This window comes from Melozone crissalis, unplaced genomic scaffold, assembly GCF_028551555.1.
Source record: "Melozone crissalis strain CALT ecotype California unplaced genomic scaffold, PUWL_Pcris_2 ptg000068l_1, whole genome shotgun sequence".
Lineage (NCBI taxonomy): Eukaryota > Metazoa > Chordata > Aves > Passeriformes > Passerellidae > Melozone > Melozone crissalis.
In genome coordinates this window covers 22,084,821-22,110,631 of record NW_026535846.1, presented here as the reverse complement: position 1 = coordinate 22,110,631, position 25,811 = coordinate 22,084,821, and the positions used below count along the sequence as shown (strand labels likewise).

The 25,811-nt window shown below is 61.7% G+C and overlaps 2 protein-coding genes across 2 annotated transcripts; one reads left to right on the top strand and one right to left on the bottom strand.

The window, feature by feature from the left end:
* Positions 1 to 7,210: 7,210 nt before the first annotated feature.
* ARL13A (ADP ribosylation factor like GTPase 13A) lies at positions 7,211 to 11,710 on the bottom strand. Its single transcript, XM_054289445.1, has 9 exons — positions 11,652 to 11,710; positions 10,327 to 10,397; positions 9,838 to 10,087; positions 9,099 to 9,204; positions 8,643 to 8,701; positions 8,347 to 8,461; positions 8,080 to 8,266; positions 7,665 to 7,766; positions 7,211 to 7,298 (listed from the first exon to the last, which is right to left on the bottom strand). The coding sequence occupies exons 1-9, from the start codon at positions 11,708 to 11,710 to the stop codon at positions 7,222 to 7,224; spliced, it is 1,026 nt and encodes a 341-aa protein (XP_054145420.1). The 3' UTR covers positions 7,211 to 7,221.
* An 8,097-nt stretch (positions 11,711 to 19,807) lies between these two features.
* Positions 19,808 to 25,670, top strand: XKRX (XK related X-linked). Its single transcript, XM_054289654.1, has 3 exons — positions 19,808 to 20,115; positions 22,683 to 22,942; positions 24,337 to 25,670. Exons 1-3 carry the CDS (start codon positions 19,823 to 19,825, stop codon positions 25,080 to 25,082), a joined length of 1,299 nt encoding a protein of 432 aa, XP_054145629.1. The 5' UTR covers positions 19,808 to 19,822; the 3' UTR covers positions 25,083 to 25,670.
* The last annotated feature ends 141 nt before the right edge of the window (positions 25,671 to 25,811 follow it).

Genomic DNA, 25,811 nt, shown 5'->3' with positions numbered 1-25,811 from the left:
TGTGCCCGGAGCGGCCAGCCCAGCCGTGCCCTGCCCACGGCAGGCACCGCGAGGGGCTGCGCCCTGTGCCAGGGACAATTCTGCACATGCAGCCTGGTTGGAGTCCATCGCCACTTCCATTAGCGCCAAAACGAGCACAAAGCAATCGGTGCATCGGCCGAGCCTGGGCACGGACGGAGCAACGAGGGAGAGCCTTTACTCACAGCGCGGGTGAATCCATTAAATCCTCCCACAAAATCCTCCTCCTGGCCTTGTTTTGGCTGTTCTCGGCCATGGGAGTGTCGGAGCTCAGTCCCTGGCAGAAGCCACAGCAGGCAGGGCCGGGATCCCTCCGGCCTCGGGACAGCTCTAACACCGTTGTGGGTTTGGGTTTTTGTTGGTTTTTTTTTCTTTAAACATTTATTATTGCAGGGTTTGCGTCTTCTGCCATCGTGTGGCCATCGGAGGATAAAGCACTGTCAATAAAACAGGCGATCGGCTTTCCACGTCTTTAAATACCGTATGGATTTTATAACATCCGATGTCGTGTGAAGTCAGTGGAGATGCATTAATTCTCACCTAGTCCCTCCCACAGCCGGACGGGTACTACAGGTTTGTCTTGAGCCTGAAGTAGGTCTCGTTAACCAAGCGTGTGGGTTGGCAGCTCATTTACTGCCAGGGCATCATCAGCTGCCCAGTGAGTGCCTGCTCCTCAACCGGGCAGGAGCACCCGGGAGAAAGCAGGAAAAACCCATTGCTGAGGCACCCTGACAGCCAGGGCAGGGCCATGCCAGCTGGGCACGGGAGATCATGCCCAGGGCTGCCCAGTGCCACCTCTGCTGAGGCACCCTGACAGCCAGGGCAGGGCCATGCCAGCTGGGCACGGGAGATCATGCCCAGGGCTGCCCAGTGCCACCTCTGCTGAGGCACCCTGACAGCCAGGGCAGGGCCATGCCAGCTGGGCACGGGAGATCATGCCCAGGGCTGCCCAGTTATACCACTGCTGAGGGACCCTGACAGCCAGGGCAGGGCCATGCCAGCTGGGCACGGGAGATCATGCCCAGGGCTGCTCAGTCTCAGCACAGCAGGACTGGGATTGTTTGTCTGGCCAGAGACAGGGCTCTGTTGTGAGTCACAGGTTCATCACAGCCCAAAAAACAAACACAGAAAAACCCCACAAAGTGCCCCCCAAGCCTCTCCTAGAGCTGCACTGTGCATGGAGGGTGAGCTCTCTCTAAGATGAGAGCTTGGGCACCAGGCGGGATTTATGCAGGTCAGGTATTTGGGCTACAGTCTCGCTAAACTCAGCTGCGCTGAAATCAAGGTGCAGTTTAAGGAGGTGAAAGATCTCTCACAGACAAGGCCTGATTGCTGCAGCTGACTTTCAAATGAAAAGATTTGGCTAATAAATTGGCTCTTGATCCCACACCCAGAGATATCCTGTAGCAGAAGCCCTAATTAATACACTGATAGGCTTTCTCAAGAGGCACTTTGTCCTTATATTGTGAAATCGCCTGTTCAAATATGCAGCAACTTACAGGGCGACAATCTATGAAAGAGAACACTAATTTTAGTTAACAAAATTCCCCTTTTTAAAAAGAAGACTTTCTTTTTCAGAGGAGGGGAAACCCAACAAGTATATTTGGTACATGACGTGACAAATTTATGTACTCAGACTCCAGCACATTTCCTGGTGCCTCAGGACTAACCTATCTAGTAGATAAATTTGATTATATCCTTCTTCCTTCTGCCAGCAACAATGTCTCCAACAAGGCTCCTTTAACCTAGAAAGTTTTCATAGTTTCTCATTTTCCAGTCCTTTGTCCTCTCCCTCCTTACAAAGCTTCCTTCTGGCCGTCAAAAGAAGCTTAGGGAGTTATTATCAATATAAATTCAGCCTTGTTTTTTCAGTATATATGACAGCAAATACTCCAGATCTCATTTTTGGTGTAACACAACAGTGTCTCCAACAGGTAACAAAGCACCCAAAAGAAACTCTGTGCATGGCTGCTCATTATTCAACATATTGAGAGCTGCCTGTTACCACATATATTGCAATATTTTGAATGATCTCTGTGATCTCTGAAATGCCCTGGGCCCTGGTGTGCTCATCTGAAAAAAGCTGAGCCACTTCCCAACACTCACTTTTTCACCGGGAAACTTCCACAAGAAGCGCTGGCACCCAGCCCACCCAGGTTAGCCAGAGGGTAGAACCTGCCAGCAGGAGAAGGTGTACATAGCAACGAGCTGCTCAAGTACAAAAACACCCACCCCAGGCTTTTATCAGCCCTAACACCCGTTCCAGGGTTTAAAATCCACTTACCTGCTTTACACGTGTTTATTTAGGTCTGCACATACTACAGCAGCTTTCGGACGGCAGTGGAACACAGGCCAGAGCCCACACCTCAGCAGTGCCTCCAGAGCAAAGCCAAGGGGCTGCTCTGCTGGGCTGAGATTTATTGTAATTAATTTTTGTGCCTTTTTCACAAAGCAGGGAGGGCAGGGCTCCGTGTGAGCCCCTCACCAGCCCAGACCCCAGGCTCTGTGCCCAGGACTCCCCTCCCCTTTCCCTGGCTGTTTATGTGTCCCAGGGCAGGTGATGGGAGTTACAGATTTACAGTGGGAGGCACCCCACAGGATGTGATCCATTCCATTTGCCTTTCCAAACACCCATTAACCTGGATCACTTGCAATTAATTCCCTTTACTGCCCTAAATCACTGTTCACATTCCAGTGTCTGAGGTGCTCTCAAAAACCACTGCTGGCTCCTTCTGTAAATCTGGGTTAGTGAAGAGCAAAGAACTGCCATGCTTTTCACACATCACAAATCTCTGTCTCTTATTTCAGTTCTTTCCCTTTGTCAGGCCTGGTTGCTGGTGGGTTTGCCACCCCACACTCCCCGATGTGTGGAGCAGGCTCCCTTCCCTGCCCTGCCCCTCGGGGCATCCCCACTGCAGCTGCCAGCAAGGCTGATCCCCAGAGGGTGTCTCCATCACAGTCCTGGAAATGATTATGAGATCCTCAATGACTCCCACTCCCCTGGAAACTGTAATGTGTGTGGAGAAAACCCACAGGGTTTAGTTTTTATTACCGCAGCAGTGGATGTAGAGCAGCAGAGGTGCCTGTGCTCTCAGCCAGAGCTTGCCATGGGGAGCCTGCTGCCCTGCCCATGTGTGTGGGGCAAACCAGGGGCTCTCAGAGGAGGTTTCAGAGTCAGATCACCCCCATCCTCTTCTGGGGGGCTGAGACACAAAGTGTGGTGCTGGCTGAGCCCAGGCAGCGTGCAGAAAGTGAAATGCAATGACCCTGGGGAAAGCACAGCAGGGCCATGGGTGGAGCTGGAGGGGCTGGCACCCTCAGCAGCCTCAGCAGCCTCAGCACAGGGAGCACAGGGAGCACAGGGAGCACAGGGAGCCCCCTTCCAGGCTCTCTGCAGCCTCTCCTGTGCTGCCTGCAAGGACTGGGGCTGTCCTGGGCACGGGAGACGTGGCAGGGTTTGGACACTGAGCAAGCAGTGCTCTTCTCAAAGGAGCAGCAGGCTCACTACTCGACTTTAACTCCTGATGGTGACCACAGCCATCAGGAAACAATGCAGTTGTGCAAAGCAACCTTGGCATGAGGGGCTGGGAGGTGTGTTCCCGTGGCACTTGCTGAAACATCTCTTCATCTTCTCCTGGCAGCACACAAACAGCATCGGCTTGGCAGAGCCCAGCCGGGCTCAGACTCCTCCATCTCTGGCTCTCTCCATCCTTCAGGCTCAGAAGGGCCCAGGCTGTGCCCAGAGCTGCTGCTGACCCTGCTGGGTCTCTGGGAGAGCAGCACAAGAGCTGCAGAAATGCAGCACTCACACACCGCTCCGCAGCAATGCAGCCACAGCCCGGGTGAGGCACCACGACGGTGCTGGCGGCACCAGGCACAATATTTTGCCTACCCTGGCACTCCTGAGTCAGCTTCTCTGGAAACTGGAAAGGAAGGGTGTGCTAGATAATATCCAAGTGCTGAAATGCAAAGCAGGGCTGTGTCACCCAGCTGGCGCCCTGCAGAAAGTGCTGTTGGTGCTATGCACAAGAGATAGAAAACGTGTCTCTCCAGAGCAGCTGCTGAGGCACTGCTTCCTGCTTTCTGCACCATTGGGGCTCCAGCATTTTCCAAAAACCCCAAAATTCGTCTCCTTTTTGGTCCCCACTTTGCCCTGCATCCCCAGCACCCACACCCCAGGGAACTCCACCACACTGAGACAGGTGCTGCTGAAAGTGCTGTATTTACAGGGCAGGATCAACTTCTGCTGCTGTTATTTACAGTTTGTTTACAAATAACCCCTGAGACAGAGCTTTATGGCAGGCTGGCAAGGCAGAGCAGCCACCTTCTCTTCCTTTCCCTTTCCAGCCCTGCCCAGGGAAGGGCTCCCTTGATTTGCCTTCCCCAGGTGGGCAGAGGCAGAGCCCGTTAATGAGTGACAGGGGAGCAGAGGTGACCAACGCACACCCAGCTTCCAACGCTGCCCGCTGCAGGCGCCGCGAGAAAAACACCAACCCTGCGCTCCAGGAGGAGTGTTTGCAGGGCTGAGGGCAGCTGTGCCTGCCGTGCAGCCGGGCAGACGCGGTGTGTCACAGGCTGGGCTCGGACACGTGTGCTGCGGCTGCTCTGCACACACAGTGTCACAGTGTCACAGGCTGGGCTCGGACACGTGTGCTGCGGCTGCTCTGCACACACAGAGTGTCACAGTGTCACACGTGTGCTGCGGCTGCTCTGCACACACAGAGTGTCACAGTGTCACACGTGTGCTGCGGCTGCTCTGCACACACAGTGTCACAGTGTCACACGTGTGCTGCGGCTGCTCTGCACACACAGAGTGCCACAGTGTCACACGTGTGCTGCGGCTGCTCTGCACACACAGTGTCACAGTGTCACACGTGTGCTGCTGCTGCTCTGCACACACAGTGTCACAGTGTCACACGTGTGCTGCGGCTGCTCTGCACACACAGTGTCACAGTGTCACACGTGTGCTGCTGCTGCTCTGCACACACAGTGTCACAGTGTCACACGTGTGCTGCTGCTGCTCTGCACACACAGAGTGTCACAGGTGTGCTGCTGCTCTGCACACACAGAGTGTCACAGTGTCACAGGTGTGCTGCTGCTGCTCTGCACACACAGAGTGTCACAGGTGTGCTGCTGCTCTGCACACACAGAGTGCCACAGTGTCACACGTGTGCTGCGGCTGCTCTGCACACACAGAGTGTCACAGTGTCACAGGTGTGCTGCTGCTGCTCTGCACACACAGTGTGTCACAGTGTCACAGGTGTGCTGCTGCTGCTCTGCACACACAGTGTCACAGTGTCACACGTGTGCTGCTGCTGCTCTGCACACACAGAGTGTCACAGTGTCACAGGTGTGCTGCTGCTGCTCTGCACACACAGAGTGTCACAGGTGTGCTGCTGCTGCTCTGCACACACAGTGTGTCACAGTGTCACAGGTGTGCTGCTGCTGCTCTGCACACACAGTGTCACAGTGTCACAGGTGTGCTGCTGCTGCTCTGCACACACAGAGTGTCACAGGTGTGCTGCTGCTGCTCTGCACACACAGTGTGTCACAGTGTCACAGGTGTGCTGCTGCTGCTCTGCACACACAGTGTCACAGTGTCACAGGTGTGCTGCTGCTGCTCTGCACACACAGAGTGTCACAGGTGTGCTGCTGCTCTGGCACACACAGAGTGTCACAGTGTCACAGGTGTGCTGCTGCTGCTCTGCACACACAGAGTGCCACAGTGTCACAGGTGTGCTGCTGCTGCTCTGCACACACAGAGTGCCACAGTGTCACACGTGTGCTGCTGCTGCTCTGCACACACAGTGTCACAGTGTCACACGTGTGCTGCTGCTGCTCTGCACACACAGAGTGTCACAGTGTCACACGTGTGCTGCTGCTGCTCTGCACACACAGTGCCACAGTGTCACACGTGTGCTGCGGCTGCTCTGCACACACAGAGTGCCACAGTGTCACAGGTGTGCTGCTGCTGCTCTGCACACACAGAGTGTCACAGTGTCACACGTGTGCTGCTGCTGCTCTGCACACACAGTGCCACAGTGTCACACGTGTGCTGCGGCTGCTCTGCACACACAGAGTGCCACAGTGTCACAGGTGTGCTGCTGCTGCTCTGCACACACAGAGTGCCACAGTGTCACACGTGTGCTGCTGCTGCTCTGCACACACAGAGTGTCACAGTGTCACACGTGTGCTGCTGCTGCTCTGCACACACAGTGTCACAGTGTCACACGTGTGCTGCTGCTGCTCTGCACACACAGAGTGTCACAGTGTCACAGGCTGTGCTGCTGCTCTGCACACACAGAGTGCCACAGTGTCACAGGTGTGCTGCTGCTGCTCTGCACACACAGAGTGCCACAGTGTCACAGGCAGGGCTCAGACAGGCGTGCTGCTGCTGTCCCGTGTCACCTGCAGCAGCAGAGTACCAGGCTGCCAGCGACAGTGTCCCTCCTGGAAGGGTGGCAGGGCCAGGAGGAACGCTCCTGGGGATGGAGCCTCCGCCACCAGCTGCCTTTGAACGTAAATGTTCGCTGATGGGCTGCAGGGCGCACAAACACGGGCACCACCTTCCTGCAGCGTGGGAAGCGGGTCCTGAGCCCTGCCAGATGTGGAGCCCCTCTGCAGACTGCCCGGGGCTGCCCTCCCTCGGTCACCGGCAGGGAGCGAGACCGTGCCGGGCAGCAGGCGGGGAGTGCCTGGGTGCAGGGTGCAGCCCTGGCCGGGCCGGGCCAGCCCTGAGCTGCGAGCACAGCCTTCCCCGGGCACAGGGCGATAAAAGGGACGAGCTTTCCCTGGCACAGGGCAATAAAAGGGACAAGCTTTCCCTGGCACAGGGCGATAAAAGGGACGAGCTTTCCCTGGCACAGGGCAATATAAAGGACAAGCTTTCCCCCTGGTGTTTGCTCGGATCTCCCTCTCCACACAGACCCATCCGGGTTTAGTCGGAGCCTTCCAGGGAACACTAACAGGGGGCAGCAAGGGGCCGCCTGTTCCCTTTTCACTCGGGTTTGCTGCCAGAGGCGTTTTACAAAGGGACTTTTGGCTCGCCCCTGTGGATCCCTGGTTTTCAGCCGCGCAGGGGATAAAGATGCAGTTGATGCCCCAGACCCGTTTCCCAGCTCTGCCAGCCCTGGCCAAGCACCCGCAGCTGTGCCCTGCCCTGCAGCCCGGCTCCTCCACAGCCCGTGCTCGGTGCCTCCGTGCTCAGGGGGCGATGGCCGACGGCTGCTTCCTCTGCTCCTGCCTCATCTTCAGAGCCAGCATGGCCCGGCGGTACAAGTCTGGGAACAAGGGGGCAGTCAGGCCCTGGACCAGCTCCATGGCTGGCAGTCTGTGCTCAGTGAGGGCTGCAGGGACAGCCCAGACCCAGCACAGGCACTGGGGTGGCCTCCCTGCATCCCACCCCCCAGCAGGGGCAGCAGCATCTGCCCCACAGCAGCATCTGCCCACAGCAGCCCCCAGCCCTGCAGCAGCAGCATCTGCCCCACAGCAGCATCTGCCCCACAGCAGCCCCCAGCCCTACAGCAGCACTTGTCTGTGCCCGTGTCCCCACACCCAGCCCCCCATGGTCAGTGTCCCTGCACAGCCCCCTGCCAGCAGGCCAGAGCCTGGTGCTTGCAGCAAAATCTGTCCTGAGAAATACCAACCAAAGGTGCTTGAGACCTCCTCACGCTGCTGCTCCAGAGAAGGTTCCCGTGACTTGATTTTATTCTTGATTTTCTTCTTTTTTTTCTTTTTAGTACCCCGTGCTGAATAGAGAAATGCAAAATTTCAGGCACCGCACCCCTGAGCAAGGGTGTCTTTGTCACCAAAGCAGCTGAGAGCACTGCTGGTGGCAGGAGTGCAGTCCTGCATTGCACCATCCCCCGTGGAGGTGCCCAGGGGTGTCTCCTCTTCCCCTCTGGATCCCTGACCTGGCTCTGCACTCAGCTGGTCTGCAAGCAGAGCTGGAGGTGGCGGCCACCAGTGGTCCAATATTTGGTGACATTGCCAGGCCTGGCCACCTCCCTTGGGGTGGCTCTGGGGTCCTGCAGGGCCGGCAGCCCCACAGTCCCCTCTCACCTGGGTGCGGGGTGCCCGTCCCGATGGCTGAGGCCTCCTCCTGCCCGACCCTGTTGGGGAGCAGCAGCCCCCCGGCAGCCCCTGCTCCCGGCGCCTCCGGCTCCTCGGCTGGGCCTGCCTGCCCCAAGCCCTTCTTCTTCACCTTCACCTTCCTCTTCCTCCTCCTGGCGCCCTTGGCGCTCTCCTCCTGGCAGGGAAGGGGGTGAGGGGAGGTGGCAGAGCCCCTCTCGCCCCCGTCCATCCCGGTGCCGTCGCTCCCTCACTCACCAGGGGCAGGAGGCGGCAGCCGGGGCGCACCGCGCGGGGCTCCCCGTTCTCCCGAGCGTCCTCCCCGGGCAGCGGCCGCTCCCTGCGGGGGGAGCGCAGCGGGTGAGGCCGAGCGCTGCGGGGGAGCCGGGACCGGGACAGGGTCACGGATCCCCCCGCACCCACCTGCGGGCGGGCGGGCGGCCGCGGGCGGCCCGAGGGGCGGCGGGAGGCGCGGGGGCCGGGGCGGCGGCGGCGGCGCGGAGCAGCCAGCGCAGCCCCTGCAGCGTGGGGCGGGCCGGGCCGGCGGGCGGGACCCGCTTGGCGACACACGGCTCCTGCGGGCAACGGAGAGCGGGGATCGGCGCGGGGAGCGCTGCGGGGGGAGCGGGAGGGGGAGCGGGAGAGGGAGCGGGGAACGCAGCGGGAACGGGAACGGGAGCGGGAACGGGAACGGGAGTGGGGAACGGAGCGGGAACGGGAGCGGGAACGGGAGCGGGAACGAGAACGGGAACGGGAACGGGAAAGGGAGCGGGGAACGGAGCGGGAACGGGAGCGGGGAACGGGAACGGGAACGGGAGCGGGTACGGGAACGGGGAGCGGGAGCGGGATCGGGCAGGGGGAACGGGAGCGCCCAGAGGGGGCAGCGGGAGCAGGGACCGGACCGGGAGCGGAGCCGGGCCCGCACTCACGATGCGGCACGGAGAGTGGGATCGGGAACAGGGAGCGGGAGCAGGGACCGGGACCGGGAGCGGGGCCCGCCCCGCACTCACGATGCGGCACGGAGAGCGGTGCTCGTTGACCAGGCGCTCCAGGCACAGGCGCTCGATCAGCTCGCAGGGCAGCATTGCGGCCGGCGCGTCCTGCTTGTTGGCCAGCCTGGGGCACGGCAGGAGCGGCCGTCAGCGCCGCCTCGGGCCCGTGCCCCCGGGAGGCTGTGTGCCCCCGGGGAGGCTGTGTGCCCCCGGGAGGTTGTGTGCCCCCAGGGAGGCTGTGCGCCCCCAGGAAGGCTGTGTGCCCCCGGGAGGTTGTGTGCCCCCAGGAAGGCTGTGTGCCCCCGGGGAGGCTGTGTGCCCCCGGGGAGGCTGTGTGCCCCCCGGGAGGCTGTGCCCCCGGGGAGGCTGTGTGCCCCCAGGGAGGCTGTGTGCCCCCAGGGAGGCTGTGCCCCCGGGGAGGCTGTGTGCCCCCAGGGAGGCTGTGTGCCCCCAGGGAGGCTGTGTGCCCCCGGGGAGGCTGTGTGCCCCCAGGGAGGCTGTGTGCCCCCAGGGAGGCTGTGCCCCCGGGGAGGCTGTGTGCCCCATCCCGTCTGCCTGCGCTCGGGTGGAGCACTGCCCCAGCCTCACCTGGCACCGCAGCCCCTCCTCACCTCTCCTCCTCCCCACGGATGCTCCGATGTCCCAAGCACTGCTGGGGCGCTCCTGTCCCCGGGGCACCGCACCCCGCAGCAGCCGCAACCCTCAGGGTCCCGCTCCGGCCCTCGCCCCCAGCTCACAGCCCGCACCCCGATCTTACAGCAAGAGCGGCTTCCCGGACACGTCGGGGTGGCTCAGGACGCGGCTCAGCACCTTGCGGGCCTCCTCCATCCGCGCCAGGTCAGCGGAGTCCAGCACGAAGAGCAGCCCGTGCGCCTCGCTGTAGTGGCTGCGCCAGGCGCTGCGGGAGCGCGGGGCCCCGGGCAGGTCCCGCAGCGTCACCTCGAACCTGTCCAGCCGCAGGCGGCTCTGGCCGGGCTGTGCCCCGGGCAGCGCCTCCCCGGGCAGCGCTGCGTGCGGAGAGCGCACGGGGCTGGCACGGCAGGTCCCTGTGCCCTGTGCCCTGCGCCCTGTGCCCTGTGCCCTGTGCCCCTCCGCCCCGCCGCATCCCCGCTCCCACCCCAGCGCCGCCCGGGACACGCCGGGCCCTGCGCCCAGAGCGGCCCTGGAGCTCAGGAGTTCGGTCCTTTGGTTCCACAGGACCACAGAGCTGCTGCCCCGTCGGGGCTGGCTCCGTGCCGCTCCTCACCTCTCTCTATGTCCGCGATGACGGAGGTTTTCCCCGCATTGTCCAGCCCCATGACAAGGAGGGTCACCTTCCTGGGGAGCAACAACAGCGGCTGAGCCCCCCAGGAAAGGCTCTGCTCGCTGGGGGCAGCGACCTAACCCTAAGCCCGGCAGGGGACCCTGCCCATGGCGCATGGGTACATGTGTACATTTCAGCAGGAGAGGGGCAGGACGGTGACACAGGCTCTGGCTCAGCTGGGGACAGCAGGAGAGGGCAGGACGGTGACACAGGCTCCGGCTCAGCTGGGGACAGCAGGAGAGGGGCAGGACGGTGACACAGGCTCCGGCTCAGCTGGGGACAGCAGGAGAGGGGCAGGACGGTGACACAGGCTCCGGCTCAGCTGGGGACAGCAGGAGAGGGGCAGGACGGTGACACAGGCTCCGGCTCAGCTGGGGACAAGTGCAGGGACAATCCCTGGGGCAAGGGAGAGGGTGAGGACAGGCACAAGTGCCTGGAGCCACCCCAACACCATGCGACAGCCACGCTGCAGAGCCTGCAAGGTGCTGCCCATGGCAAGGATTCGTTTTCAAAGCATAAAAGGTTAAGCGATTATATGCACAGGCCAGCGTGATTCTTCCTTATATACAGTCAGAAATTACACCTCCCTTGCAGTACATTTTGAACATACACAGGTAGAGAAAGGTTGCAAGGGTGATTTTATGAGCTTCTGCCTGGACTCAGGTGTTTTTCCTGTTACTGAACAGTACTGTCCACTCTCCAGCAATGTGATCCACCAGAGGCACACAGGCAACACTTTCTCTGCCACTGACAAGCCACTACAGCTATTTGCAATACCATTTTCTTCCCTAAACATACAGAGCAGTGCAGGTGGCACGGCTCCACCTCCAGAGTTACAGCAGGTGAGGTAAGGTGTCCTCTCTGGAGGGAGAGGAGCATAAACCTCCTTGCAGCGCTGTCCCAGGGAATTAGCCTGGATGTCCTGACACATGCAAACAAGGCAGGTGTTTCAGTTCATCCTGCCCAGCTTTCCTGGGGAGCTGCTGACTCTACAGAGCCAGGATCCCCCTGGAACCATCCATCCCTGCATTGCATCCCTGCCCAGCCTGCTTGCCTGCTTCCCTGCCCAGCCTGCTTCCCTGCATTGCATCCCTGCCCAGCCTGCTTCCCTGCCCGCTGCAGGGGCACTGGGGACACCTGTGTGCCCTGCTCAGCACTCTGGGGACAGCTCAGGCACCTCTCTTCCCCTGTCACCACCCTGGTGACACTCAAAGCCCACAGGTAAATAGTGTCACCCCCGGGAGCCCCGGAGCGGCACAGGGACCTACCTGACGGGCTCCTGTACGGCCTGCAGCCACGACCAGCAGTGGGAGAAGAGGTGGAACATGGTCTGCAGCCCTGCTCCGAGGGGCGGCCCCTCTGCAGCCCCCACGACGCGAGCAGCCCAGCGTGTCCCTGCGCTTCATCCTCCTCTGGGCTCTCTCTTCACGGCAGGGAGCATCTCATCCTGGGTGCCCTGTCCCGTGGCTCAGCACTGCTGCCTCCAGTCTGGTGTGCACACGCCGACCTGGAGAAAAATCCGTCCTGGGCGGTGCCCCATGGGCACAGACCCTGCTCATCAGGGGTGCCACTCGGTGTCTCACCTGCTCATCCCCACTGCACAGCCTCTGCTCACACGCCCTTTGCGTAGCAGCTGCTTAAACCTAATCTGGATTTAAATTACTTACTCCTGCAGGCTCCTTAATCCACGTGGGTCGGGCCAGGCCAGTGGCTGCAGGGACACGGCTGTGGTGGCACTGCCACGCTGGGTGGCACTGACCCACCCACCCCAGTGAACCCCGTGTCCCCATGGCTGCTGGGGTGACCCACGCACCCCACTGACACTGCCTGACAGCCCCGTGGGCTGAGCCAGGGGCTCCTCTGAGGAGCAGCATCTCTGGTGTTTGCGTGCAGCCCCTCACAGGGATGTGAGCACAGCTCTGCTGCCCACCAGGGTCCCCTCTGAGCCGGGCTGGGGACAGCACTGCTCCCTGTGCGTGCTTTGTGCCCTAGCAAGGACAGAGTGGCAGCAGGCCCTGTGCTGCCAGGGGTGCCAACAGCAGCCAGCCCCAGCAGGAGCCTGCCTGGGAGCAGGGAAGGGGTGGAGACCCTCAGACCATGGGGTAATGAGTGGAGGAAAATGGGGCCAGCTCCTCGATCTCCATCTCTGAAGCTCTTATCTTGCTTCTCAGGTTCCCTGCTTCTTTTCCCAGCCAGAGCTGCCCTCCCTGGCTGGCTGCCACTGATGTGTGTGGAGGAGTCACACTGGGATGCCTGAGCTGCAGGAGCTCTGGGAGGAGGCAGTGGAGTCAAGGGGACAAAGATCTTCAAAAGCCATGGCCAGGGGCAAGCAGGGAGCCTGCTGCCTCACATCAGCTGTGCCAAAGCACCCAGCACCAGCAGCACCCCCTCCACCAGCTGGGCACCAGCCACGAGCCAAAGATGCTGAGACGCTGCCCTGGCCCCAGGGTGCCAGCCCAGGATGGGCACGGCCCCCAGCCCTTCCCTCAGCCCCTGTGACCTGGCTCTGCACTCTCCCCAGCCCCAGGCCCTTCTCCCCAGCCCCACACACTGCTGGGAGCTCAGCCCTGTCCTGGGCAAGGGAGGGGCCCCAGCTCCACGCCACGGGCAGGCAGCCATGCAGGGTTAATGGTTGGCGAAGCTGCTGTTCTGATATCACAGCCAGGTGCCACGTTTGGGGTGGCTGCTCACCCCTGTGCTGCTGAGGGCGGGGCAGTGGCAGCACCTCCCTGTGCCCGTCCCGGTGGCCTTTCCCAGTTGGTCTGTGCCTGCGCCAGCAGGCTGCAGGGAGCAGTGGGCAGGGCAGGTTCACACCCAGCATGGGCTGCGATGCTTTCTGCAGAATTAGCTGAATGAGGGCTGGAGCGATCTGCTCCAAGGGTCAGCTCTTGCCTCTGCGTGCGGGGGTGGCACTGCAGGGACAGCCCAGCAGGGACAGCAGTGTGCTATGGCATGACACAGGTGCTATAAATAGGGAAGGGCCGTGTGTCAGGCAGCCCTGAGGGGCAGCAGGATCTGCTCTCCCTCTGGCACCAGTGGATTTCCAGGCATCTCCGAACACTTGGGTGCCGCTGCTTTCAAAACAAGCGTCCAAAATCCCTGATGAGACCGGAGCTGGGGACAGGGAACCCCCCAGGAGCCTGAGGCAGCTCCAGGTCACACCTCCCAATGCACACCCACGGGATCAACAGCCAGGAAAACCTCAATATCCACCCCAAATCTGGTGAAACCCACTCAGCTCCAGGGAAAGGGCACGAGGGCTGAGCCCACATCGATGTGAGTTCTGCTGTGAGCTCTGCTGTGAGCTCTGCTGTGAGCTCTGCTGTGAGCTCTGATGTGAGCTCTGCTGTGAGCTCTGCTGTGAGCTCTGCTAGGGCAGTGCCCAGGTTAGGTGTGGGCGCTGCCCCTGTGCCCCCACACCCACCCAGGGTGCAGCCCCACCCTCACAGCCCTGCCAGGGCCCCGGGCCTCCCCAGGCGGTGCCAGCAGGACCAGCCACAGCCGCTCTGGTCTCCCTGGTGACTGTTGCCAGGTGAGAAACTCAGGCAGAATTTGCTATCCTGGCAGATGAATGAGGACGTTCCCCGCCGGAGCTGTGAGCAGCCCGTGCCCCGGGCCGGGCTGGAGCCCCTAGCGGTGCCAGCAGCCCCAGGCAGGGCAGTGCCCGGGGCTGCCCGGCCTGGCATCGCTGCCCAGCGGGCAGCACGTGCTCTGGGGCTGCTCCTGCCCGCCGGGAGCCGCAGGAGAGGAGCGAGGAGGAGCCACGGGCAGCAGAGAGGCGCAGACGGCCGCGGGCTGGCGGGCTGCCCTGCCCGGGCTGCACTAGAGCCCGTGAGTACATGGGGCACACGGGGCACACGGGGCACACGGGGAAAAGGGAGCCTCCCTGGCACCCCGGGCAAGCAGCAGGGCTGGGGGCGGCTGGGGAGCTGGGAGCCGGGCAATGAGGGCTTGCAAGGGAACACAGAGGGCACAGCAACAGGGGCTGCTGCAGCCTGGAGAGCCCCGAGCTGAGCTGGCACCAGGGCCAAGGTGATGGCAGAGACCACAAAGTCCTGGCAGAAATATTAGCAATTTCATATAGCTGTTCTGCTGTGTTGGAACCGCATCAACCCTGCCTGAAAAGGGACCTGTGGTGGGCAAGGACACGCACAGGCTTTGAGGGGAGGCTCATCTCTGTGTTCAATGTGTGACATGACAGCCCTGAGCTGGCCGGCATGCAGACAGCCACATTGTCCCTTTAAATCCCAGCACGGCGCTGCCGGTGGCTCACGATAACCCCGGATCACAGCAGCTCCCAAATCCCAGCAGCTAATTACAGGCACAGCCCCAGGCAGGCTGGGAACACGGGGTATTTACAGCCTGTGACACCCAGAGCTCCTGCTGAGGAACTGGGGCACCAGGGAGGTTTGCTGGCAGGGCACAGGGGCAGGGGATGGTCTGCACCCCGCTGCCATGCAAGCACTGTGGGCAGCCATTCCCTGAGCTCCTTTGGGTGAGGGAGATGGTTCCTGCAGAGGGTTCCCTGCTCCCCCAGCCGGTGCCATCACCCTGTGGTGGGGCAGGGGCAGGGCAGGGGCAGGCAGGAGCTGTTTGCCTTTCACCCCGTTGCTGGCAGGGAGCTCCCCAGCCAAAGCACACACACATCTCTGGGAGAGGCTGGGATCTGGCTCTGTTTGCTCTGCTCCCTGCTGCAGGGCCAGCTGCCTCCTCGCTCCCTGCCCCGTGCCTCAGCTCTGGGAGCCCCTGCCATGGCCACAGGCCCTGCCCAGGCCCCTGCACTGGCTTTGTTGGGAGCGTTCTGGTGCTCCTGCTGCTCCTGCTGTGGGGGAGAGGAGAGTATAAACTGTTCCTCCTACTGCCAGTGGGTTAGCACTGTGCCAGCGCTGTATACTCTTACAGCAGGGAGCAAGGAATCAGTTAATTAAAGGTAATTTTAACCCTTCCTGCCTGGTTTAGCTTTACAGCATCACCCACTGCCTGCGCTGGGACTGTAGCCAAGGAGGCATGACTCCAAAATGTGTAATTATCACAAAGATCTGTAAATGCGCCCAAAGGTAACTCTGCTTTCCTGTTAAAGAATTGAAATGTGAGGCAGCTGGCGCGGCCTGTGCTGCGCCTGAGAGCATCCCCTGGCAGCACTGAGCCCGTGCCCCGATCCAGTGGGCTCAGCACAGCCTCCAGCGAGCTTTAGAGGGATGGGGTGCTCAGCACTGACACCTCAGTCCCTCCCTGCAGGGTCACAGTGGGGCTGCATGAGGAACTGGAGTGCTGAAAGCAGTCGCATGATGAAGCAAATGGAATAAATATTTCCCCAATCAGAAACTATTCCGCAGACTGCTGGGGCAGGGAAAAATAGAGCTGAGTTGCTGTGAAAGCGATACAAAATCCAAACAGTTTAGGCTGTGGAAAGCAGTCATTTGCAAAGGTATTTCCAAACTAAGTCAGAAATTCCCAGCTCACAGAGTGCTGGGAAGCTCCCAGCCCTGCTGGTAGGGCAGTGTGGCTGCACTGAGGGGACAGAACTGTGTCCCCTTCTCACACCCCATCGGGCTGGGGGACACGGTGTGACTGCCGCTCACCCAGCCCACAGGACCGAGCCACATCCCCAGTGTCACTGCCTGGCCCAGCTGGGTTTGTGTGCCCCATCCCAGCCCAGGCTGAGCTCCTGAGCAGCTCCCAGGCCTGAGGCAGCCTGGCCAGCCCCCCAGCCTGCTGCTGCCTCCCCTCCGTGTGCAGGGCTATATTTGGGAAGGCAGCTGGGCTGGGCATGTTCCAACGAGCGCCCTGGGAGCGGTGCCTGCTCTGGGTCCTGCAGAGCAGGGCTGGGGGAGCGCGCTGGCAGCTCTCCCCACCTGGGCCCTTTAAGAGCCTGGCTCGGCGCTCCCTGCCTTTTCCAAACAATTTTCTCTTCTCCTTTTACAGGAGAGGAGCCGCCAGGCAGGCGCGAGCAAAGCAGGCAGGGTTATTTTGGGACTGAAGCCGCTGAGGAAGCTGCTCCCGCCCCACGTACGGCCCAGGCTCCCACAAACGAGTGCCCTGGCACATCCGAGGGGCTGGGAGAGCTGCACAGCAAAGCCTGGGCTTTCACACAGTGGGCAGCCACCACCAGCACTGCCCTTGGTGCAAGGTGTGCTCTGTGAACACTGGCATTAATAAAAAAAAAAAAATTATGGAGGCTGGGATTAAGAAATTAATGAAGCTGGGATGCTGTCCAGGGCAGGGCAGGCACTTGTGGAGACAGGAAAATTGACATTTGCACGTGGTAGTGAGACTCAGGCTGGTGCCTTGGGCATCCCCAATGGTCCTCGTGGGTCCCTTCCAGCTCAGGAGATTCTGTGATTCTGTGTTTCCATGATTCTGTGAATCTGTGATTCTGTGATTATGTGATTCTGTCATTCTGTGATTCTGTGATTCCGCGATTCCGTGATTGTGTGATTGTGTGATTGTGTCATTCTGTGATTTTGTGATTCTGTGATTCCATGGTTCTGTGATTCTGTGATTCTGTGAATCTGTGGTTCTGTGATTCCGTGAATCTGTGATTCCGTGAATCTGTGAATCTGTGATTCTCTGTGATTCTGTGATTCTGTGATTCCGCGATTCCGTGATTCTGTGATTGTGTGATTCTGTGATTGTGTGATTCTGTGATTTTGTGTCTGTGCAGCCCTGGCTCAGGCAGTTTCTATTGGCAGGGATGTCCCAGGGTGTCTGTGCAGCCCCAGCTGTGCTGGGCTAGCAGGCAGAGGTGTGGGTGTGGGGTTGGCAGGAACAGGGAGTGGCAGTGGGACAGGAGCTCTGGCCGATGCTATCTGTGACCCACATCACTTTTATGGCCTGTCTGCTGTTTACAGCACGGAGGACAGGTGGGGTCAGGCTCTGGCGGTGACTCACAGCGGGAACAGCTCCTGCTGCTCCCTGCTTGGGACACAAAATGGGATAATAACCGGTGTGGGAAACGCTGTGAGGCTTTGTCTCTCCATTCCTCCTGGTGGCTGCTGGGGCTCACGGATACAGGACTGGAATTCTTGCTTTTTAAACAGTTGCTCTTAAATATTTCGTCACGAAGCAGGGGAAGCTGAAATTAAAACTAGGATGAGTCGAAGCCCAGGCATTGCTCAGCCGAGGGCTTGGTGACCTGCCAGGCTCCTGGGGAATGCTTTTAATTTGGCTAAGTGGAAGTTGCATAAATGGTACAAACGGCACGCTGCTCGCTGCTCACACGGGGCCGTGGGTGCAGCTGGCAGTGCCACAGGATGCGTTGTCGCTGGCCGAGCACCCAGCCAGGCACAGCTGCTCCCCTGCTCAGCTCCCACCCTGGCTGAACACAGTCTCCACTGAGCCTGGACACTGCTGCCTTCACCCTGTGCCCTGCCAGAGATGTTTTTTGGAGAGGCTGTTTTCCAAAAACAGCCTGCAAATATGTAAGTGTCATACCAGAGCGGAGTGGTCACACGCAGATCTCCCAGCCCCGCCAGTCAGGCCAGTCCCCATGAGCTCATGGGGCTGTGGTTTCCCAAAGCAGCTGTTCAGGAACAGCTCTGAGCAGCTGCAGGGACAGGGATGGCTCCTGTGTGGGAGCTGCTGTGGGGGAGGGATGGCTTCCAGAGTCTCGGGCTGTTTTTTCTCAGCTCTCCTGCTGATAAGGCTGATAGACCTGGAAATGCTTCCAGCCCGGTGAAATGGGGAAACTCTGGTGCGTGTGGTTTGGGAGGTTTTGTGCTTTTGGCTGGCATGGTGCAGGTGAGTGGGCAGAGTCTCCGTTCCTAACGTGGGCACCTCCCTGTGAGCTGGCCTGGAGGCTGAGGCTGAGCACTGAGAGCCTTTACAGGTCACCTAAAAACTCCTGGTCTGCCTGAACTGGGGAAAACTGACCAGTGTCACACACTCCTTGCCTTGTCCCAGGTGTCCCTGCCAGGCAGTGCGTGCCCAGGCTGAGGGATCTGCCAAGCACTGTGTGCCTAGGCTGAGGGGTCTGCCAGGCAATGTGTGCCCAGGCTGACCGAGGGCTCTGCCAGGCAGTGTGTGCCCAGCGTGTGTGCATCCCCCTGTGCCCACCCCAGCCCTCCTGGGGAAAGGTGGGCAGGGCTGGAGCTGGGGGCAGCGTGAGCCGGGCACAGCAGGGACCCCATGGGCACGGAAGTGGGCACAGCCCAGCCAGCCTTGTGCTCCCACCACGGGCAGGGGAACACGGGGGGACAGGCAGGAGCGAGGGGGGGCTGAGTGCTGGGAGGTTTGGCTCTGTCGGTGAGTGCACACATCCCGTTATCTCCAGGGTGGCTCCTTGAAGGTGATGGGAAAGCACTCGCTCAGCTGTAGCACAAGGTCACAGCTGGAGACAGGAGGAACACCCACGATACAGGAGACATCTCCTGTGTAACAACGTTCCCAAATCTCCTACACACAGCAGGCACTCACACCTGGAGCGTGCCCCTGACACAGCTTATCTTTTGAGATACCAGAATGCTCCTGCCCTGACAACGCCCTCCCTCCACACGCTGCCCATCGAGAGCAGGGCCTTGTGGTGCCATTTCTGGGCCATGTGGTGCCATTTCTGGCTCTGGAGCTGGGGTCAGGCCCCGGATCTGAGGTGCTGCTGGGTGCAGGCAGCTCTCTGGCCACTGTCTGATTCAGGCAAGGCTGGCACCCACACTGGCACCCTTCCTGCCCTGCACTGGGACCCCAGTGTCCCTGGGGTTACCTGACAATTCTGCCCCAGAGGGACCCTCCATGTGCTGCTGCACCTTGGTTTGTTGTGTTGGCAACTACCAAGAACTGATTGGGCTTGGAGTTGACGGGGGTCCTGGGGAGGGCTCCAAAGTCTCAAGGGCACACTCGAGGGGTAGCACGGGGATTGTCCCGCTGTCTCTGGGGAGGGGGAGTCCCGAGGCGGGTTCTGGGGGGCTCTGGGCTGTGGGTCCTGGCCGTGGGGCTCCTCCCTGCAGAGATGGGGAGCCCTCGGCACAAGGTCCCGGTCCGAGTCAGGGGTGGGGGGCAGAGGGGCAGGAGGGGCTGCCCTGGGGCAGGGACCGCCACACCTGGCGGGGACAGGGCACAGCAGCGAGGGGGTCCGGGAGCAGGAGGGTGGCGGCCAGGGCAGGGCTGGAGGATACGGACCCGGTGGGGATGCCCGGCCGGAGCGGTGCCGGTGCCGCGGGGCTCGGGGCGGTCCCGGAGCGGTGCCGGTGCCGGATCGGTGCCGGTCCCGGATCGGTGCCGGTGCGGTCCCGGTGCCGGTGCCGCGGGCTCGGCGGGGCCGGAGCGGTCCCGGAGCGGGGCCGGAGCGGGGCCGGCCGTCGGGGCCCGGTGCGGTGCGGTGCGGCGGGGGAGCCCCGCCCCGGCCGTCCCGCCCCGCAGCGCGGCTCTGTCTCTCGCTGCAGCCCGGGATGGCGGCGCGGCGGGGCTGAGCGGCCGGGCCGGGCCGGGCCGGGCCGGGGCCGCCATGGACGCTCCGAGCGGGGGCTGCCCGCCCGCCGCCGCCCCGTCGCGGGCCCGGCTGCCGCTCGGCATCGTCTTCTCGACGGCGCTGTTCTGCGGGGAGGGGGCGGCGGCCGCCGCGCTCTGCCTCTCCTACGGCCACTCCGACGACCGCTTCTGGCTGGCGCTCACCGTCTTCTTCGTGCTCTGCCCCTCCGTCCTGGTGCAGCTCACCCTCATCTTCGTGCACCGCGACCTCAGCCGCGACCGCCCGCTCGTCCTGCTCATGCACCTGCTGCAGCTCGGGCCCATCATCAGGTGAGCGCGGCGGGGACCCCGGGCACCCCCGGGAACCCCTTAGGACCCCCGGCACTCCCGGTACCCCCGGGCACACCCAGACACTCCCGGCACCGACGCGCGGCGCCCGGCAGGGGTGCGGGCACCGGGTGGGAGCAGGGACGGTGCCGGGCAGGACGGGCACCCCGGGTCCCCTGCCCGGAGCTGCTCCTGCCGCCTCCCCGTCCCTCCGCCCCGGCCCCGCTGCTCCCTTTGCCCGCCGGGGGTGCCCCGCTGCTGGAGCGCGCTCCGGGCAGGACGCGGCTCTGCCTCTGCTGTGTCCCAGCTGCTGGGAAAGCTCTGCCCAGGCCGCGGGGGCAGCCAGCCATTCTCTCAGCCTCTCGGTTTTGCCATCATTTGGCTGTGCTTGTGCTGGGAATCCCCGGTGGGTGCTCCGGGGTGAATACTGACATGGGACGGGGCTGAGTTAGGGGAAGTTTACTTTAGATATCAGGAAAAGGTTTTACACCCAGAGAGAGGGCGGTGCAGCTCTCAAACCGGCTCCCCAGGGAGGTGCGCACAGCACCTGGCCTGTCTGAGCTCAACAAACCTTTGGACAACGCTCTTGGGCACACAGTGGGATTCTGGGGGTGTCCTGCGCAGGGCCAGGAGCGGGACTCGGTGGGGTTATGGGACATGGAGAGGAGCTGGGTGCAGGAGTGGGGCTGGCATGGCAGCCGTGGGGCACTGGGCTGTGCCGGGAGGAGGACGGTGAGGGGGTGGATGGGTGTTGCACAAGCTGATCCCTCATTCCTTGGGAATGCTGCCGTGCCTCCCGGGCTGTCATCACCGGGCAGCCTGCTCCATGAGGAGGCACTGCAGGAGGCATGGCACAGCCATGGCACGCGGGAGGCATGGCACAGCCAGGGCATGCGGGAGGCATGGCACAGCCATGGCACACATGAGGCAGGGCACACCCATGGCATGCAGGAGGCATGGCACAGCCATGGCATGCAGGAGGAATGGCACAGCCATGGCACACAGGAGGCATGGCACAGCCAGGGCATGCGGGAGGCATGGCACAGCCAGGGCATGCGGGAGGCATGGCACAGCCATGGCACACATGAGGCAGGGCACACCCATGGCACACAGGAGGAATGGCACACCCATGGCACACAGGAGGCATGGCACAGCCATGGCATGCAGGAGGCATGGCACACCCATGGCACACAGGAGGCATGGCACAGCCATGGCACGCGGGAGGCATGGCACAGCCAGGGCATGCGGGAGGCATGGCACAGCCAAGGCACACAGGAGGCAGGGCACACCCATGGCACACAGGAGGCATGGCACAGCCAGGGCACACAGGAGGCATGGCACAGCCATGGCACAGCCACCATCTCCAAGGCTCCTTCCCAAGGGCAGACCAGCAGCCACGCTTTGGGCTCGCTGTACCACAGGCTCCCAAACCACCGCGGCTGCTCCGCACTTCCTCTGCCACCGGAAACAAGCAGTGCACCAGATGTGTCCCTGTCACCACGGCTTAACTGCAGAGCCTCCTTGCCTGGCGCTGCCAGCCTGTGCTGCCAGCCTGTGCTGCCCACAGCAGCGCTGGCACTCCCACCACACCAGCGGGGCTGGCTGAGCTGGTGGTGCTGCCCAGCTGCTGTAGGAGCCGGCCGGGGCTGCCCGGGGCAGGCTGCTCGGGCTGGAGGTGCAGCCCAGCCTGCTGAGAAGGTTGGCGGGGCCCTGGAGCCAGCTGGGACTGCCCTTCAGGCTGGGCCTGTGGGATGAAACTGTTTTCCCGTTAGAGTTTGCAATGATCCATGAGTGCTGTTGAGACAATTTATCCTAAGCCTTCCCTCCTTTTGGGTTTGATCCACAGCAATTTGTGCTGTCCTGATAAGCACCATACACAATGGTGTCTTGCTGGTCCCAGAGCCAGCTGGTGGCCAGGCAGAGCCCAGCTGCTCCCCTGTGGCCATGCACACCCTCCAGGGCTCTGTGCAGGGGCTGAGGTCCCTGTCCCTGCAGGCAGGGCAGAGAGCCCCAGCCCTGCCACAGTGGGGCCTGCAGGGAAGGGGCTGAGGAAACTCTCCCTTATCTGCCCACGCCACACACGGCTTCACCCTACGCCCTCCTTCCTGCTGTCCCCAGCAGGCAGGAAGTGTGGAAGCCTTCTTCTGCTCAAAACGAGAGATCAAAGAGATCTCTGATACTCTGCTCTGATACTTCAGAGTTTCTGTTGCCTCTGCTTAGAGGAAGAGGTTTCTGCCGGTTGGGAAAACAGAACCCAAGGGTGATTAACACCTTCCTGTAGCTGCAGCTCCCAGCAGGGTCGCTGCTTTGTACCCGGGATGCTGCACCTCTTCCAGCAGCTCTCTGGAGCAGTTGTTGCCCCCTGGTACCCATGGCCACCCTGAGTGCTGGAGCAGAGGAGCAGCAACGGCCATGCCCACGGTCCTGGCGTGCCCAAGCACTTCGGGCAGGTGCCCAGAGCAGTCGGGCAGCACTCAGGACTGGGGTCTGGGCAGCACCAGCAGGGTGGGGCCGGAGGTGCTGGATTGGGACAGCAGGAGGGCTGGGGTGACAATTGCCGTGTCCCACAGGTGCGTGGAGGCCCTGGTGGTGTACTGCTGGTCGGGCAGGGAGGAGGAGCCCTACGTGACCATCACCCGCAAGCGGCGCCTGCGGCAGGGCTACGAGCTGGAGCTGGAGCAGGAGGTGGGGCACTCGGAGCGGCGCCTGGCCACGCACCGCAACGCCTTCAAGCGCATGGCCGTCATCCAGGCCTTCCTGGGCTCCACGCCACAGCTCACGCTGCAGCTCTACATCAGCGTGCTCGAGAAGTACGTCCCTGCCGCCCGAGGTAAGGGGCACCTGCGCTCCCCACCAAGGGCAGCTCCTTGGCTGTTCGTGTTGATGGGACATCCGGGCCATCCAAAAAGTCCCTCCTGGGCACAGCTTCCACTGGGCTCCCCGAAATGTGGAGCACGACCCACAAATGTTGGGCACTCATCAGCTCTCTGCTTTGCTGCTTGCAGTGATGCAAAGTGGGAGACAGCAGGCCTGGCAGAGGTGCCAGGCTCTGCTCCCAGCCCCGTGCTCATATCTGCCCTCCAGAGCCAAGCCATCCACCCAGTGCCATGTGTCACAGGACGGTCAGATCCCTGTCCTAGCCTGCTCCAGTCTCCATTCATTTTTCTCCATCTAGCTGCAGGCTCTGGCTTCCCTCAAGTCCCCCCACTGCATCTATTTCTGCACATTTTCCTGCAGCCAGAGCTCCCAGCCCAGCACTCCCACTCCCAGGCTCCCTCGCCTGCTCCCAGGATGTTTATGTGCTTGGGGGTGGATATGCCAGAGCAAACTTTCAACTCCCATTTTGGCACCGAGCTGGGCAGGCAGGTGTGCTCCTGCACCATTCCAGTTACAGTGCTGGCTGAAGAGCTGCCCTCAGCCAGTGCTGGGAGCCCAGACCTTGTCACTTGTGCCCACAGCAGGTGCTTGAAAAGGGAAGCACAGGAGATGCCCCATAGAAACCCCCTGATTCACCACAGCCCTCTGCAGAGGCATTTTGGGGAGTTGCAGATGCACAGGAGGAATGAGTGCCAGTGCTGCTCTAGCAGTAGCTGCAGGAGGTAAATACCAAGTGATGTGTTCTGGGTGATTCCCTCGCAGCTGGAGTGCCAGCTCAGCCGTGCAGCTGGCAGCCACCCTGGATGGGACCAGCTGCACTCTTCTGTTTCTCTCCATGGTACTCCTGGCAGTGCTGAATGCGAGCAGCTGCAGGCATTCCCTACAAATGACCTTGGCTCTGCAGCCCTGGGATGGGGCTGGCTCTTGGGGTGCCTCTGGGGCTACAGTGCTGCAGCTCTTGGCTGGGGTGCAGGCAGAGGGGCCCTGCAGCACTGACTGTGCCCTTCTCACCCTTGAGCAGCAGTTCCTGCACAGGGCAGGGCGCTGGGGCACGCTCCAAGCACAGAAATGGCTCTGGCTTGGCCAAGGTTTGTGTTTTGTTGGTGCAGGGAGAACCTTTGGGTTCTGAGCCTCCTGCTGCCAGCAGCCACCTCATCATGGGGGCTGTCAGCCCCATCCCTGAGCTGTTCTGGCAGTGCTCACTGCTGTGAGCCCAGGTGTTGGGCACCCTGTACTTCTCACCAGGACTGGCACCCCCGGTTTCCCACACTCTGCACCCGGGCAGTGGAGAGGCCGGGCACAGCCTGGTCCCCGCACTGCCTCAGTGCCTGCTCTGTCCCTCCGCAGCCGTGCTCATGGCCATCTGCCTGGTGTCGGTCACCTACGGGGCCCTGGTCTGCAACATCCTGGCCATCCAGGTCAAGTACGACGACTACAAGGTGCAGCTGCGCCCGCTGGCCTTCCTGTGCATCGTGCTGTGGCGCAGCCTGGAGATCTCCACGCGCATCGCCGTCCTCGTGCTCTTCAGCACCGTCTTCAAGCACTGGATCATCCCCATCGCCCTGGCCAACCTCCTGGTGGTCTTCTTCTTGCCCTGGGTGCAGTTCTGGCGCAGCGGCGGCCGCCTGCCCGACAACATCGAGAAGAACTTCAGCCGCCTGGGCACGGTGGTGGTGCTGTGCGCCTTCACGCTGCTCTACTCCAGCATCAACATGTTCTGCTGGTCGGCCGTGCAGCTCAAGCTGGCCGACCGGGACCTCATCGACAAGTCGCAGAACTGGGGCCGCCTGGCCGTGTACTACGTGGCCCGGCTGGCCGAGAACACGGCCCTGGTCATCCTCTGGTACTTCTACAAGACTGACGTCTACGAGAACGTCTGCACGGCGCTGCTGGTGCTGCAGCTGCTCCTGGGCTACTGCCTGGGCATCTACTTCATGCTGCTCTTCTTCCAGTACCTGCACCCCTGCCGCCAGCTCTTCAGGCACAACGTGGCCGATTTCCTGCACTGCGTGTGCTGCCGCCGGCGCCCCGCGGGGACCCCGCTGTTCCTCGAGGCACCTTCAGAGCCTGGCGTGAGGCACAGCATCGTGTGAGCTCCCGGCTCCTCCAGCCAGCCTCGGACATGGCATGGGCGTGGGCAGCACGGAGGATGCCCGTGGCACAGGCTGAGTGCTGCCTGGGGCTGCTGTGGTGGTGGCAGCAGGTCCCAGTGCATCCCTCAGGGGCAGGGGGACACGAGTGTGCTTGCCCGCTCAGGACCACTCATGAACATGAAGGAGGGCTGATTTGGATTGGACATAAGGAAGTTTTTGGCAATGAGTGGTGAGGGACTGGCACATGTTGCCCAGAGAGATGGTGGATGTGCCGTCCCTGAAAACATTCAAGGCCAGGTTGGGTGGGCTCTGAGCAGCCTGGCCTAGTTGAAGATGTCCCTGCCCACCTCTGGAGTGTAACTAGATGGCCTTTAGAGGTCTCTTCCAACCCAAACTGTTCTACAATTCCACAATTCTACAGCTTATGGGGTGCCCCAAGCAGGTGCCCCTGCCAGCTGGCTGCCACATGGTGCAGAGCCCCTGGGGTGCCCCGACACCCCCAGTGCTGCTATGGTGCATACGGTGACCTGGGCCACGGGTGCCGCTGGGACTGTTGTAAGCAGTAAAGAAACTTTGCTGTGACTGCGAGTCTGGGTGCTGGCAGTGACTCACACGGAGGGTGGGGACGGTCCCAGGGGCTGGCACGGCTGCACACACCTGCTGTCCACGTAAAACTCCTTTACAGGCACCGGAATGGGGCTGTGCCAGCAGGAAGTGGGCATGGGGGAG

Excerpts from the sequence above, each read along its gene's own strand:
- ARL13A (XM_054289445.1), bottom strand. The coding sequence starts at position 11,710 with ATGTTCCACCTCTTCTCCCACTGCTGGTCGTGGCTGCAGGCCGTACAG. Across the intron at positions 8,702-9,098 it reads ACCGCTCTCCGTGCCGCATC|CGCTCCCCGCGCCGATCCCC; the intron begins GTGAGTGCGGGG and ends CTCCCCCCGCAG. Across the intron at positions 8,462-8,642 it reads AGCCGTGTGTCGCCAAGCGG|CGCTCGGCCTCACCCGCTGC; the intron begins GTCCCGCCCGCC and ends GCTCCCCCGCAG.
- XKRX (XM_054289654.1), top strand. The coding sequence starts at position 19,823 with ATGGACGCTCCGAGCGGGGGCTGCCCGCCCGCCGCCGCCCCGTCGCGG. Across the intron at positions 20,116-22,682 it reads CAGCTCGGGCCCATCATCAG|GTGCGTGGAGGCCCTGGTGG; the intron begins GTGAGCGCGGCG and ends CGTGTCCCACAG. Across the intron at positions 22,943-24,336 it reads GTACGTCCCTGCCGCCCGAG|CCGTGCTCATGGCCATCTGC; the intron begins GTAAGGGGCACC and ends GTCCCTCCGCAG.